Here is a 15161-nt window from a genome sequence, read left to right as displayed (position 1 = left end):
GTGATGATGATGATGATGATTTGGAGATTTAACTTACGCTTTCCGACGTTAAGCTATATCGAGAGTGTGGTCGAGAAGTACATTGTATACAAACGTGAGACAGTGTTTTTACTGTTGAATGAATTGGGGTCTGGTTACAATAGAGTGTAGAAGCTGTTGACCACACAATATATTCACCGTTGATCTGAGGTATAGACTTAACTTGTTCTTCCAATGATATAAAGGATTACGACTCAGTGATGAGAATCTTCTTTCAGTTGATGGTAAGCCGGAGGTAATATAACAGCTAGCCTTGATCACAGCTGATTGGTGTTTGGAGTGTAATGGTGTGGATTTCTTCTTGGAGTTTTCTTATTTTTAAGTCTTTGGGATTAAGAATAATGGCAATTATTATGGATATACAACTTCTTTTATTCTGTGAAGGCGACGTTTCGACATAGGTTCTAATGTCGTTGTTAAGCATGTGATACATGAGTAACAAATTGAGAGAATATATACAGTTGTTGTTACAGTAGATAGGAATGAGTTGTTTATGCAATAGGTGAGGTTGATGTACAACGTTTGTATGAGAGATTGAGTAAATTGATAGGAAGCCAGTAGGGTGACATACAAGGACTGAATTAGAGCTTATACAACTGATAGGAAGCCAGGTGGATGTTTATACAATGGATGGGGTTGATGTACATAGCTGGAATGAAACAGGTAATGTACACAAGAAATATATTGATTACTTTATCAAGTGATGGTAGGCATTGGGAATGTAGTATCGTTCATCTCTGTTGGGGGCGGGTCCTATCTTCTTGATGTGTACTGCTTCCAAACGTTTACGAATTTTCTAGTCTGACTGGTTCTTTACAATGGTTTTGGTCTTGTCCCATTTGATAGTGTGGTTAGGATGGGCTTTGATGTGGTCGGCAATGGCTGATTTAGAATCATTTTTCCTACCTGAAGCCTGGTGTTCCTTGATCCTGAGGGTGAGTGGTTCGATGTTTCTCCAACATAAAGGAATCACCGCAGGCACATTCTGTGAGTAAACCACACCAGATGGGTCTTGCTTCTGGGACGACCTAGGTCTTCCTGTGGCATAGGTCGTCCCAGAAGCAAGGCCCTCAGGTGTGGTTTACCACATAGAATGTGACTGCGGTGACTCCTATGTTGGAGAACTATCAACTAATTTTAGATGATATTCACCTAGTCTTCAATAAAGACGATGCTGGTGGGAGTCAATCTTGATACTAGTCTGTCATACAGAGCCTGAAACAACCATATCCAATATAGCCCATGCAAGTCTAGAATATGAGGCAAGTCCAGATTTCCAGAGTTTCTGAAAATGAAGAAAGTCCCAGGGTTCTTTTTCATTAGATATATTTTTTATCGTGAACTTTTTTTTTCTGGAAAATATGTTCATTTCAGAGACTAGTTGTTAGTCTATCTAGATACATGTTATTTTACCTATACGATGGTATGCAATATGTTCGCTAATCATGAGTCATCCGTCAGCTAATGTACAATACAGTATAAGATCAAATGATTAATATAATGTAGATCTCTTCAGTTATATTTTGTGAATATCTTTATATCATTCAGAATTGGTTGACAATGATTCTGTACAGCGAAACTCTGTGACATTTTTCTGTTCATAATTTCCCGCCATATACACCAAGGGCGGGTAACTCTAAACTATTTTCATCCAAGACAGGTAAACAAGGACAAGAGCCATCAGCACTGAGTAAGATAATTGTGGTGCTATTTTGAGAAAGTGTCAATTGGAATTTGAGCTGACAGTCTCGCATTACTGTTATCAGACCAATGAAAGTCGGTAACATCGATCAGACAGTGAAGTTTTACACAGCAGCGGCGTTTTGTGGTAAGGTGAAAGAGGTGTGAGGTTTTCGGAGGGAGGTGTTTATTCGCGTTATAACGAGGTCTGTTGCATCACACAGATGTTGTAAATACTCGGATGATTGCTTTCAGATTTTATAAGTGAGTGACATGTTTAGCAGTTGTTCACGTGATTATTGATAAAGATAAAGGAAGGAATGTTTCTTATGTCCGAAAATACATAATATGAAATTTGTAATAAACAGCAGATGCTGCTAAATAGTAAACTTTCACATTTTACGGATATTCTGAAGTGTATGCTCACTTCTTTCTGCAAAGGTCATAAACGGAAACACGGGATGGGTGGATGCTAAATATAGTCTTGAAATTCTTGAAGTTGAGTACCATCATGAACACTGAAAATTGTAAGCTAGCTAGCTGTTTGGAAATGAATTTGTTCAAGTATTCCCAGACTGTGGAGGACTTTGGGAGAGTAGCTCCTCTACTGATGTAATGTTTCAGGAATATTCATCTATATAGTGCGTAGCATCCAGATATTCAAACAAATATTGTCGGATTACATGTCTTCTGATGGCAGTGCTTATTCGGATACAAAGTGATGGGTAGCGTCACACAGACATTGAAAATACTCGAATGATGGGTTGTGTTTACGATAAAATTGCCTTTAAGAAGTCAAGGACATGCTTTACAATTGTTCATGTGATAATCAAGATGATAACAGATGTTCTTTAGCATCCGAAAACCTATAGCAAGAGGATAGAAGTTCATGTATCGTCTGATTATATGTTTTCAGACTTCATACGTTTTGGGATGGCAATGTTTATATGTTACTATAACAAGTTATTACCCATACGGGTGAGGAGATCCCGTGTAATATCTTTTTGATATTTGCACAGTGTGCAATTTAGTGATTCTCGACGTTGATTGGTTGATCGTATATTTGTACATTTTCATTGGATGCCGGAACTACTTTCACACACTACGTTCATTCATAAAGTTTCATCGATTCATTGATAAATTGACATTAAGTAATGTAATCACACATTCCGAGATCTAAAAAAGAAAACATTAAGGTTAAAGAATATGAATATTCTTTTTATTAAACGTTATTACTTTGGAATAAAACTGCGTTATAAATAGTAGTCTTTTTAAATTATATAATCTTTAAAAACCTCACCAAACAATGCGTTTGCATTGTTTGTAAACAAAACATGGCGCTGTTCAGGCTAACTCGATCAAGGTCACTTACCTAGTTAAAGTTATCGGTGATCAAATGGAAGAGTGATCTGAATTTTACAGCCCTTGAATTCCCAAAACCTGTTTTGTTGTTGAAACTGAATTAGGAAATAGAAGCAAGTAAGATACCGACTAAAGATGTTATCTGAAGCGTGTGACAAGTAAGTCGGACAATGCGTCCATGCCATCGAACCAGAAAACAGCTAGTTTCTTTACCGGAATCAGTGCTAAATGTTCTTCTTCAAGATGACTTTTTATATCCATGCATTCCTAATCAATCGAAGAGTTGGTCCCAGTATCCGATGCAGAGATTGACACATTTCTATGAGATTTCAATTCCGACTAGAGTTATCCTTCTTGGAACCTGCTGTACTCTACTAAGGCGAGAAGTGCTAACTGCGCCTTCCACAGGAACAAAATGTTGTTTAATCTTCAAACTTTATTTGAGTTTCTTGACAGAAAAGTTTTTCTAGATGTATACTGGAGTAGGATGGATTTCTCTCTTTAGATTTCCCAACTTTTAACCGTTGAGCTTTCCCAAAAATTGACAGTTTTTGCCAGAGTGTGTTCAAACACTACACCGTCACCCGTCACTAGAAAACATGTCAGTTCGTGAATGAACAATGTTCCCGTAGCACTGACTTGGTCCGAATAAATGTTTAGCTCTTATGTAGTTCAATGATATATTTAAAAGATCATTTTTATCATATTAACAAATGTTCAATTTATTATTCCAGGCATAATAATTTTGTTGTATTTTAAAGGAGTTTTATGATGTACTATTTCCATAAGCGTAATTTATGTTGTATTACCTGGCTGGAAGTTAGGTTTAATGCATGCATGCAGAATCAATTGTTTGAGGTCACAAGTCCTGTCTCCGGGTGGTTTTATTTAAAGTGGTTCTTCTTTTAGAATTTACATTATGGGTAATAAAATGGGAATAACCAACAAGGTCTGGTGATTACGAAATATGCCCTACGTTAAATAATGATGCCCACGTTAAAGTGCCTAATGTTCGGTGCTCGGCACTGAACGAACATTATTCAACTTCGAGCATATTTCCTGTAATCCACTAAATACCTAGACAGATTATTCTCTAAATCTTTGATAACTGCGTCACAGAGACATTATTGAATACTCTGGTGATGTCTTGTGTTTAAAATAATGTTGCCTATCTATAAGTTAGCATGTTTTACCAGTTGTTCATTGCATTTGGTGAGAAGCAGGGAAAGCATCGAGAGCTGATGATACTATTGATGATGGTAAAGGTCATGGTTGGCTTTGGCTGTCAAATATGTACCGAATGAATTTTTTCGAGGAATATTGTGTATACAGAAAGGACACTTAGATGCTGTTGGGTGGGTTGTCGTTACAGGTAATTTCCAGTAACTTTAGAGGACAGTTAGTATGGAGAATTTATGGGTTACCAGGGGCACATTTCAGTAGGTACCTAATGTCAAATACACATTATTATTGATATCATCAGAACGCATAATCCGTTATACAGGGCTCCAGATAAGGGCCGTATTGGTATGTAATGCTGAAAAATATGCATGATATGGTAGGAAATAATTTAAAAGCGTAGCAGATATGTTCTACAGCAATGAATGCATGGGTCTTAGAATCATTTACAGGCGTGATTTATCTGAAAAAGTATTATTTTTATTGTTTATTGCCCCATTTACACTTAAGAGTAGCAATGTTGTGGTGCATATATGAAACGAAACACAAGATTACTGATACTGCATTAAATTCCATTCAGTACTCAAAATGTACTCTTATAGGTTTTCCAGTAATTCATATACAAAAATAAGGAGTATACACCTGATGTTGAAAAATTATCTGGAGCCCTGCTTATAATAACCTGTGACCAAACAATGTGACAATGGAGTTCCCTTTGACATTGGCACCAGTGTTATAGTTCCAGTACTGATCATTCATTCAATCATTCTTGATTAAACAAAACTTGCAAAAGGTATTTAACAGCTTTTGAGTTAATAGTCATTGTTTTTTTCAAAGTCGAAAAGGTCAGTAGGTTAGCCTAGTGCTTAAAGCATTTGCTGTCACGCTTAAGACCTTAGTTGAATCCCCATGGACGGGTACAATGTGTGAAGCTCCATTTCTGGTGTCCTGCCGTGATATTCCTGAAATATTGCTAAAAGCGACGTAAAACCAACTCACTCACCAATTCACTCACTCACTCAAAGCCCAAACATCTGTTTTGTTGCATGTTTGGCATTGGTAAGATATAGGGCCATAAAGAGTATTAGAATAGAATATTCTTTATTTTTTTTAACAGAAGTGTTTTTAATAGAACTTGTAACTTGTCAAAGCAAGATATGAAAATAGAATATATACTGAGGGAATAAAAATAGGGATCACATGAAAGCACAAGTGTTCCTTTATTTTTTCCCCAGGTTTCCTCATAAGCTTTGTATCGCACAACTTGTTAAGAAAGCTGGAAAAAATAAAGGAACACTTGTGCTTTCATATGATCTCTTATTTCCTTTCCTCAGTATATATATGGTCAGGCAGGATAAAGGTCAACTCTCTTAGCTATACAATATGACTGTAACATGGCCACTGGTCATTGTTGTGATAAATCAACACTGTCAATATAGTCACAATATGTCAAAGAATTTGTTTGTTAATGTTTAACTACATTTATGATTTAATGAATAGTACATCAACTTGTTGCTGTATTCATGACCCAATATTCGTGACATTTGTCATATTCACCTCTTAGTGGATTTGTTGCAGCCCAAGTAACAAAGGATGGTTGGGTAGTCTAGTGTTTAAGGCATTTTCTTGTTATGCAGAAGACCCTGATGTAATTGACTGAAAATATACTGAACATCATTGAAAACGCACCACTTATAAAAGTTCAGATTATTAAAAGCATGTGTAAGGAATTAATATGTTTTGAGTGGATAATAACAGATGGTCGACTGACAAAAACAACAACACAGAAAAGACTGCTCATTCATTGAATGTTCCACAGTCAGAAAGGATCAAACATACATGGAGTCAAATGGAAAAGTCAATATTGTGTGTGACCGCCATTTGCATTGACACATGCAGTTCAACGTCTCCTCATTGAGTCAATAAGCGTCCAAATAGAGTTCTTGAGGATGGCATTCCACTTCAGCAGGAGTGCAGACTCAAGTTCCCAGGTTTAATTTAGCATCTGTTGTTGCTTACGAAGACTTTGACCAATTTAGATCCCACAAGTGCTCCATGGGTGATACATCTGGTGACTGTGCTGGCCAATGAATAACCTGGTTGTGTTAAGGCCAGATACTGCATGGAAAGTCTTGTTGTGTGTTGCAATGGCCTGTCCTGTTGAAAAGTATGGACATCTTGGTGGTGATTGAAGACAGATCCCAGGTGGTTTCGCAATGTGATTCTGAAGAATCTGCTCACGGTTTATAAAGGGCATTAACTCTCCCTTGACAGACATGAAGGCAGTCCTGTGATTGTTATTTATTCCACCCCAGACAAAGAAAAACCCATCACCCAAAGGTCTGTCTGAACCACACACTCATCAGCATAACGTTCACCACGTCTACGCCAAACACGTAATTGGCCGTCAGCATTACGTAGATGAAGATGTGACTCGTCAGTGACTACCACACCATACCATTGTTGTAACCTTTACTGAAAATAACTGCTAGCCCATTGTATATGTTCATTACGGTGTCTGTCAGTCAGAATTGGTCCAACGTAAGGACCTCGAACATGAAGTCCTGTAGAGTGTAGACGGCGTCGCATAGAGTCAGCGCTGATGACCCCCACGTTAACCTTGAACTAGTGCAGCAGTCTTGGCAGTCGGCAGTGTTCAATGAGTATGACTGATATGGACAAGGTCAATATGGCGATCCTGATGGAGCGTCGTAACACGTTGTTGCCAAGGTCATTGAAGGTCATGGGTGCTGCCTGTCTACTGATGTCGTGTATGAAGCCTAACGATGGTGGAGTGGCCAAGTCCAAGTTGTCGAGCAATATCCCTGCTGCTAGTGCCAACCTGAATCATGCCTAGTGCACGTTCTCTTTCGTGAAGTGTTAACCTCGGCATCTCTGTCCTCGTTTCACAATCGTTAGTGAAGCAATGAGAATCGGTTCTCATACACCTGCTTTTAATGTCACAGTCAGTATGATTTCAGAATGAAATTTGCGCTTTTTTCATGGCGTGGCTGCATGTTGATGCATTTTGGAATTAAGAGTCATACTGTGGACAGGAATTTGTTTCTAAAGCATTTTTTCAACTGGACATGCCCTTCGACTTCATGTTAGTTATATATTCATTGATCATTGTCATGCTGAAATCCATCTTGATGAAAATATGGACAATTTTAGACTGGTGCGTTTTCAATGATGTTCAGTATATATTCAGATTGGAAAAAGGACTCTATACCCTTCTGAATTTCACGCTCCCACTTTTACTAGTCCATATTAAGCATACCTGTAGAATGTGTTCTGGCTAATTGTGAAATATTCTTTTTGATTTGTCATCCATAATACTATAATTATTATTCAGATGATTCAACTTCCTAGATAACAAATTAGGAAACAAGTGATCAAGAAATGAACAGAAATACAATTTTGTTTATCAAGTATAATATAATCAACATTGAAATTATTATTTTTTCTATGAAGAACAATTTTAATACATATGTATCTAACTGATGTATTGTTCTGTTACATGATCCTTTTTTTCTTTTGTTTTTCAGTTCTTTACAGGTGTGTGAGTCATCATCATGACTACACAGAGAGTTATCCCCCTTACTGTGACATCACGATATGCCAGATCTTGGGGAACGTGGGAAGGAATACGAGAACTCATTCAAAATTGGCATGATGGCCTTCATTCCATGGCAGCCATGCTGGATGATCTACCTTTAGATTCCAATGTCATGGTTGAATTCAGGTGCAAGAAAAATGTCTCTGAACAGAAATATGAAGCATTAATCAAGAACCCAGTGACCAAGAAAGAAACAATTCTTGGACATCTTATATACAGTATATTTGACAATAGGCTAATGCTAACTAATGAATGTACAGCACTGCAGAAGAAGATCTTGTTGCTAGGATACAGTGCAAAAGCTGATACAAAAGAGGTGATTGGCCAGTTTGGTGAAGGACTGAAAATTGGCGCTTTGGCACTGGTAAGACAAGGTCATTTGGTAACTATGGAAACGGGAAGTGATGTGTGGGAGTTCCAACTGTTGCATAATGAAGAATTTGGTGAAAAAGTGTTGTCAGTGGTTATTTCAGGTAAGTCTTGAATTAATTTGTTTTCTTATGGTGAGAACTTAAATGCATCAATTTCGTGTCAGTGATGTAAGATTATACCCCCGCTGTTTGTCCAGGATTTCAAACTGAGCACATTTGGGAGGCAAATTGAAAAAAGTTACTTTGTAACAGGCTGGATGTTTTCTTATATGTATTGTAACTTTTCATTTTATGCTTTATGTATTGTAAGTGAGTGAGTATGATTTTACGCTGCTTTTAGAAATATTTCAGCAATATCACAGCAGGGTACACCAGAAATGGGCTTCACACATTGTACCCATGTGGGGAATCGAACCCATGTGGGCAAGCAAGCGCTTGTACAACTAAGAACTACAGCTTACTAACCACATTGTCAGTGAAATAAAGTTCTCCCCTGCATGTTCATGACAATAGTTTTAACAATAATAGTGTAACTTGGGATTTTTTGTATTTTATGTTGTGAATTTTTCTGATATTTCCTGTATGCTTTAGTTGTGAGTTTATTTTTACGCCGCTTTTAGCAATATTCCAGCAATATCACAGTGGGGGACACCAGAAATATACTTCACACATTGTACCCTGTATGCTTTAGACAGCTTGCTTTCATATGCTTAGAAGTATACGAGGTATTGTCAGGAGTATATATTATGTTCACTCCCATTTCTAACACCATGTTGTCTTTTGTACACAGAAAGACTTGAGGATCTTGAAAACATCAATCAAGATAAAAGGTACTCAAATAAACATACTATCACTTCATGCCCAAAACTGACAGTCACATTTGTCTGTTTTCTGTTCAGTTCACATCTGAATATATTAACATGTATCTGCCCAAAATTTGGAATCATGACATTGTTACTTGAAAATATGTACGGGCGATTTTAGTGTTAATGTTTTTTGTCAGCTATGCTAACAAGACTAAAACAAACTTGACTAGGTCCAGGCCTGCACAAGTGTTAAACGTCATAATCTGCATCTGTTCGTTATTCTCCTGTTGGTCATGACTTGCTGTGCAAAGCAGAAATCGCTAAGCCAGGAACGCGATCTTTTCTGGAAGTCCTAGATTTGGCAGGATTATGATCCTTATTTATCACCAGTTCTCAGGGATTTAAGTTTAACTTTGTGGTTTTGGCATTAACATGGGATTGCCACTAGTTTGGGGTTAGGTTAGAAATGGTCTTCAGCAACCCATGCTTGTCCTAAAGGCGACTTTTGAGATTGTTCAGTCTTACTGACGTTTTTGACACATGTCATTGTATCACAACTGATCAATGCTCATGCTGTTGATCACCTGATTGTCTGGTCTAGACTCAATTATTTAGAGATTTATAGCTGGAATACAGCTAAATGTGGCGTTAAACAATTCAGTTCTTATTTACAAAATTGGGAGAGATTTTCCAAAAAATATTTTTGCAGTGTTGCCAAAATTGTTTTGGCAGTTGACACCAAAGATTGCTGATAGATAGAATCATGCAATGTCAGAAATGAAACCAGAATTGAAGTGTTATGACCTCAGTCATGTTAATTAGTCATTGTTTACCAACAGCGGTATGGCACAAGGTCCGAGTGAGAAGTCTTATACATGCACAAAGATCAGCGGCGTTGAAAACCAAGACTGGAAGAAGTTTGTAAGTAGTGGTAACTTATTTATGTATAATATATGCAACATTTAGTGCATGAATGCTGCCTCACCTGTTAATGGACGTATGGCATGTGAATGGTTGAGCAAATGTTAACATTTGGTGAATCAGCGTTCGAAACACCTGCCTGCCCGACAGCCCAGGACGGGTTATTTTCAACACGGACAGCCAGATTCTCAAATTCACCTGCCCGACGGTCGGGATAAAATTTAGACATGTACTGGTATGTGAAGATATTTAATAGTGGGCAGGTAAGTTTTAGTCAGGGCTGGCAAGTTTTACATCTTTTTGGGAGTTTCATACCCTGGATGAATAAATACTGTCATATCTTAACAATGCTGTTTCAGGTCTTGTGCGATTTTGTTATGAGTTTTTCAGCCCTAGTTCATTTGTGTTTCTTTCCAAGAGCTTGAACCATGGTGGTCTGGTGACATATACCAATCTCTTTCAGCTGCCAAGATTCCTGTTTTTGAGACCTCCTGCTGACTTTGTTAAAACTGAACTAGGTATGTATGTTTGTGACATTATTTTTATGACATTATTGTTGCTGTTGCAGTAATGTCCATGCATTTGCTTTGAAAATGAAGAGGTTTCAACAAAGTAGCCCCTGTTCTGTGCATGTTTCAGAATGGGAGTTCCTGCAGATGTTTTTACCAGATACAGGTGGCTAAATCCTGAGAAGATGCATCAGTTGATGTTCCTCGATTATCATAGGATTTATGATTACCATTTAATGTCCGAAATACCAAGAGCCCACTCTGTACTGTAGCTTTACCTGAAAAGCATTTTCAAAACATTAGGAATCATGAGTACAGGTAGCAAGTCATCATAGCATGGAGATATATTAAACTGGATAATATTGAATGCCAGCTGACAGGATACATGTGAGGGGTGCAGGGTTTGGGGAAGGTTGGGAGAGGGGCTGGGTGTGTGGAAGGGTTGGGACAGGGATGGGTTGGGAAAGTGTTAGACTAACAACTAGTCTCTGAAATGAACGTATATTACAGACAGTGAAGCCCCGTTAGTCGGACTCCGATAATCCGGATGTCTCGTCTCCCGGACGATTTCAGCTTGTTACCAATCTATGCCTATATAATTTGCCTCAATAATCCGGGAATTCGGTTTCCAGAACCGGACGGCAAGTAGCTGTCACCAATCAGTAAAATAAACAGTAAATTGCTTCACAGTCCGGACGCTGTAAGTCGTGTTCACGAACCGTAACAACACTTCCCGGCGATGTTTACTTAATTAACTGGCCAACTGGGTTGTTGTTTTAATTAGACATTAAAAGCTCCCGACTGAAGATACTGTACATTTACACTTTGATTGACACCACAATACAAAGGCGTGGATGACAAGTGAGCTGTTTTGTGATTGGTTAATGTACTTTGACAGACAGATGCGGTCACGTGGACTTTTGCTTTACGACAACGCTGCAAGTCACAAGTGTGCTTCGTTAACTTTGCGAAATGTGACCAAATACCGCGTATCATATTCAACCGATGGATGCAGGAATAATTCGGACATTCAAGGCATACTACAATCGCTTGTTAGCCATTACCTCACCTGTGTTAAGGAAGGACGTGATCAGACACGTCGGATCAACATGCGGATGTCACTCGGTAAAATTATTGATGTGATGAATTCAATAAGCTTTACATTAAATGCTTATTTGTTTTATCCAGATTCGTGTCGTTTTTGTAATAGTAAGGGAAGCAACTTGGGTCTTGATTCAGTAGTCCGGACTATTAGCAATCCGGACGAATTTGCTGAGAAACGCAACCGTCCGGATTAACGAGGCTTCACTGTATATTACAGAAAAAAGTTCATTGTAAAAAAACCCGTAAAATAAAATGAAAAGAAGCCCTGAGACTTTCATTTTCAGAAGCTGTGGAAATCTATACTTGACACATTTTCTAGACTTGCATGCGCTTTCTTGGATATATTTGACAGACTAAGAAAGAGTGGGAGAGGTACTATGCCCAGTCTTTCAGTTCTGTGGATATTTACGTTGTATCAGTACTGTCAGTTGTCCACATTAGTGAGGTCTTTGTTTGACAGGAACATTGCTGCTGGACCCTCACCATAACGGTCAGCTGTACATGAAGGGTATTTGGGTGTCCGACTTGTCACAAGAGGATCTGGCTGCAGGGGTGGACTTTGTCCATCTACAGTTGGACAGAGACAGGAATGCTGTACCCAAACCTAGTGAGATAGACCACCAGGTATGTAGACCGTGGGATAGACCACCAGGTATGTAGACCATAATATTGACCACCAGGTATGTAGACCGTGGGATAGATCACCAGGTATGTAGACCATGAGATAGACCACCAGGTATGTAGACCATGAGATAGACCACCAGGTATGTAGACCATGAGATAGACCACCAGGTATGTAGACCATGAGATAGACCACCAGGTATGTAGACCATGAGATAGACCACCAGGTATGTAGACCATGAGATAGACCACCAGGTATGTAGACCATGAGATAGACCACCAGGTATGTAGACCATGAGATAGACCACCAGGTATGTAGACCATGAGATAGACCACCAGGTATGTAGACCATGAGATAGACCACCAGGTATGTAGACCATGAGATAGACCACCAGGTATGTAGACCATGAGATAGACCACCAGGTATGTAGACCATGAGATAGACCACCAGGTATGTAGACCATGAAATAGACCACCAGGTATGTAGACCATGAGATAGACCACCAGGTATGTAGACCATGAGATAGACCACCAGGTATGTAGACCATGAGATAGACCACCAGGTATGTAGACCATGAGATAGACCACCAGGTATGTAGACCATGAGATAGACCACCAGGTATGTAGACCATGAGATAGACCACCAGGTATGTAGACCATGAGATAGACCACCAGGTATGTAGACCATGAGATAGACCACCAGGTATGTAGACCATGAGATAGACCACCAGGTATGTAGACCATGAGATAGACCACCAGGTATGTAGACCATGAGATAGACCACCAGGTATGTAGACCATGAGATAGACCACCAGGTATGTGAGATAGACCACCAGGTATGTAGACCATGAGATAGACCACCAGGTATGTAGACCATGAGATAGACCACCAGGTATGTAGACCATGAGATAGACCACCAGGTATGTAGACCATGAGATAGACCACCAGGTATGTAGACCATGAGATAGACCACCAGGTATGTAGACCATGAGATTGACCACCAGGTATGTAGACCATGAGATAGACCACCAGGTATGTAGACCATGAGATAGACCACCAGGTATGTAGACCATGAGATAGACCACCAGGTATGTAGACCATGAGATAGACCACCAGGTATGTAGACCATGAGATAGACCACCAGGTATGTAGACCATGAGATAGACCACCAGGTATGTAGACCATGAGATAGACCACCAGGTATGTAGACCATGAGATAGACCACCAGGTATGTAGACCATGAGATAGACCACCAGGTATGTAGACCATGAGATAGACCACCAGGTATGTAGACCATGAGATAGACCACCAGGTATGTAGACCATGAGATAGACCACCAGGTAGGTATGATAGACCATGAGATGAGAGACCACCAGGTATGTAGACCATGAGATAGACCACCAGGTATGTAGACCATGAGATAGACCACCAGGTATGTAGACCATGAGATAGACCACCAGGTATGTAGACCATGAGATAGACCACCAGGTATGTAGACCATGAGATAGACCACCAGGTATGTAGACCATGAGATTGACCACCAGGTATGTAGACCATGAGATAGACCACCAGGTATGTAGACCATGAGATAGACCACCAGGTATGTAGACCATGAGATAGACCACCAGGTATGTAGACCATGAGATTGACCACCAGGTATGTAGACCATGAGATAGACCATCAGGTATACATGTATACACTTCAATGATTACTTGTCCATAAATATTCAAAATGTCACTGGCAAAGGATTAACCATGCTTGATTATGTCTGTATGAATTCTCCATTCTTTCATGACAAATACCCTGGACACATATGCCATTATTAATTGTTTTGTCTAGGTGAATGACATGACACAAACAATAGTCCAATCAAATTTGATGAACACCATATCACAGTATCGTCACTACTCAAATCAGGGGTGGAAATAACTTTAAAATTGCTAGTGTACTCCGGTGCAGTGGCACATGTAAATTCACTTGCCCTGATAAATTTTCCACTATACCGGCCGTTTTCTTGTTGATTTTTTAAATAAACAACATAATTAATATTGGAAAGTCAACTGGACACCAGTACAGTGTGATATACAAATTTACTTGCCCAACAGAAAAAAACACTGGACTCGGGCAATGGGATATTTCCACCCCTTCATCTGCTTGTTGCTACAATATGACTGGGAACGTGTTGTAGCATGAGGACATCGCTGTCCAGCTATGAGTAACAGAACAATTCTCGTGGATTCAGAAGCTGAAAAGGATAAGAGCAAACCAATTAGAGAAAGGGACAAAATTGTTTCATTGTCTAGCTCATAATGAGTGAGTGAGTGAGTGAGTTAAGTTTTACATTTACGCAGCACTCTGCAATATTCCAGCTATATGGCGGCGGTCTGTATATTATCGAGTCTGGACCAGACAATGCAGTGATCAACAGCATGAGCATCGATCTACGCAACTGGGATACGATGACATGTGTTATTAAGTTCATTGAGTCTGACCACCCGATCCCGTTAGTCGCCTCTTACGACAAGCATTGGTTGCTGAAGACCAATTCTAACCCGGACCTTCACGGGTAGCTCATAATGAAGTAACATTCACCAAGATCAGAGCTATGAATCAACAGTATTCTTCTTCTTTGGAAGATTCCATAGGTATGTCTTAACATGTTTGTGACCTGTGAAAATCCAGGTCTTCAGCAACCCATGCTTGTCATAAGAGGTTCGTTGATTTGGTTGTCACATGTCATCGTATCCCAATTGCGTAGATTGATGCTCATGCTGTTGACCACTGGATTGTCTGCTCCAGACTGGATTATTGACAGACTGCTGACATATATCTGGCATATTGCTGAGTGCAGCATTAAACAACAAACCAACTAACAACTTACCATGTTTGTGGGTTCCCTTTGAAACACTTGAAAGAGAATACATCTCACTCAGTCAGCGAATTCAGCCAC

General features: G+C 39.3%; 1 protein-coding gene across 1 annotated transcript in view; it reads left to right on the top strand.

The window, feature by feature from the left end:
- The first annotated feature begins 1705 nt into the window (after window positions 1–1705).
- The window catches only part of LOC124264129, a 44686-nt gene continuing 31230 nt past the window's right edge, over window positions 1706–15161 (top strand). Inside the window, exons 1-6 of the mRNA XM_046698849.1 lie at window positions 1706–1867; window positions 7809–8352; window positions 9041–9080; window positions 9896–9977; window positions 10441–10495; window positions 12051–12214. Coding sequence (XP_046554805.1) covers window positions 7836–8352; window positions 9041–9080; window positions 9896–9977; window positions 10441–10495; window positions 12051–12214 — 858 coding nt within the window. The 5' untranslated portion in view covers window positions 1706–1867; window positions 7809–7835. The remainder of the gene's footprint in view (window positions 1868–7808; window positions 8353–9040; window positions 9081–9895; window positions 9978–10440; window positions 10496–12050; window positions 12215–15161) is intronic.

The sequence above is a fragment of the Haliotis rubra genome, unplaced genomic scaffold (assembly GCF_003918875.1).
Source record: "Haliotis rubra isolate DU_JTF1 unplaced genomic scaffold, ASM391887v1 Scf91, whole genome shotgun sequence".
Lineage (NCBI taxonomy): Eukaryota > Metazoa > Mollusca > Gastropoda > Lepetellida > Haliotidae > Haliotis > Haliotis rubra.
The sequence above is the reverse complement of the archived record's forward strand: the minus strand, read 5'-3'. Positions and strand labels throughout refer to the sequence as shown.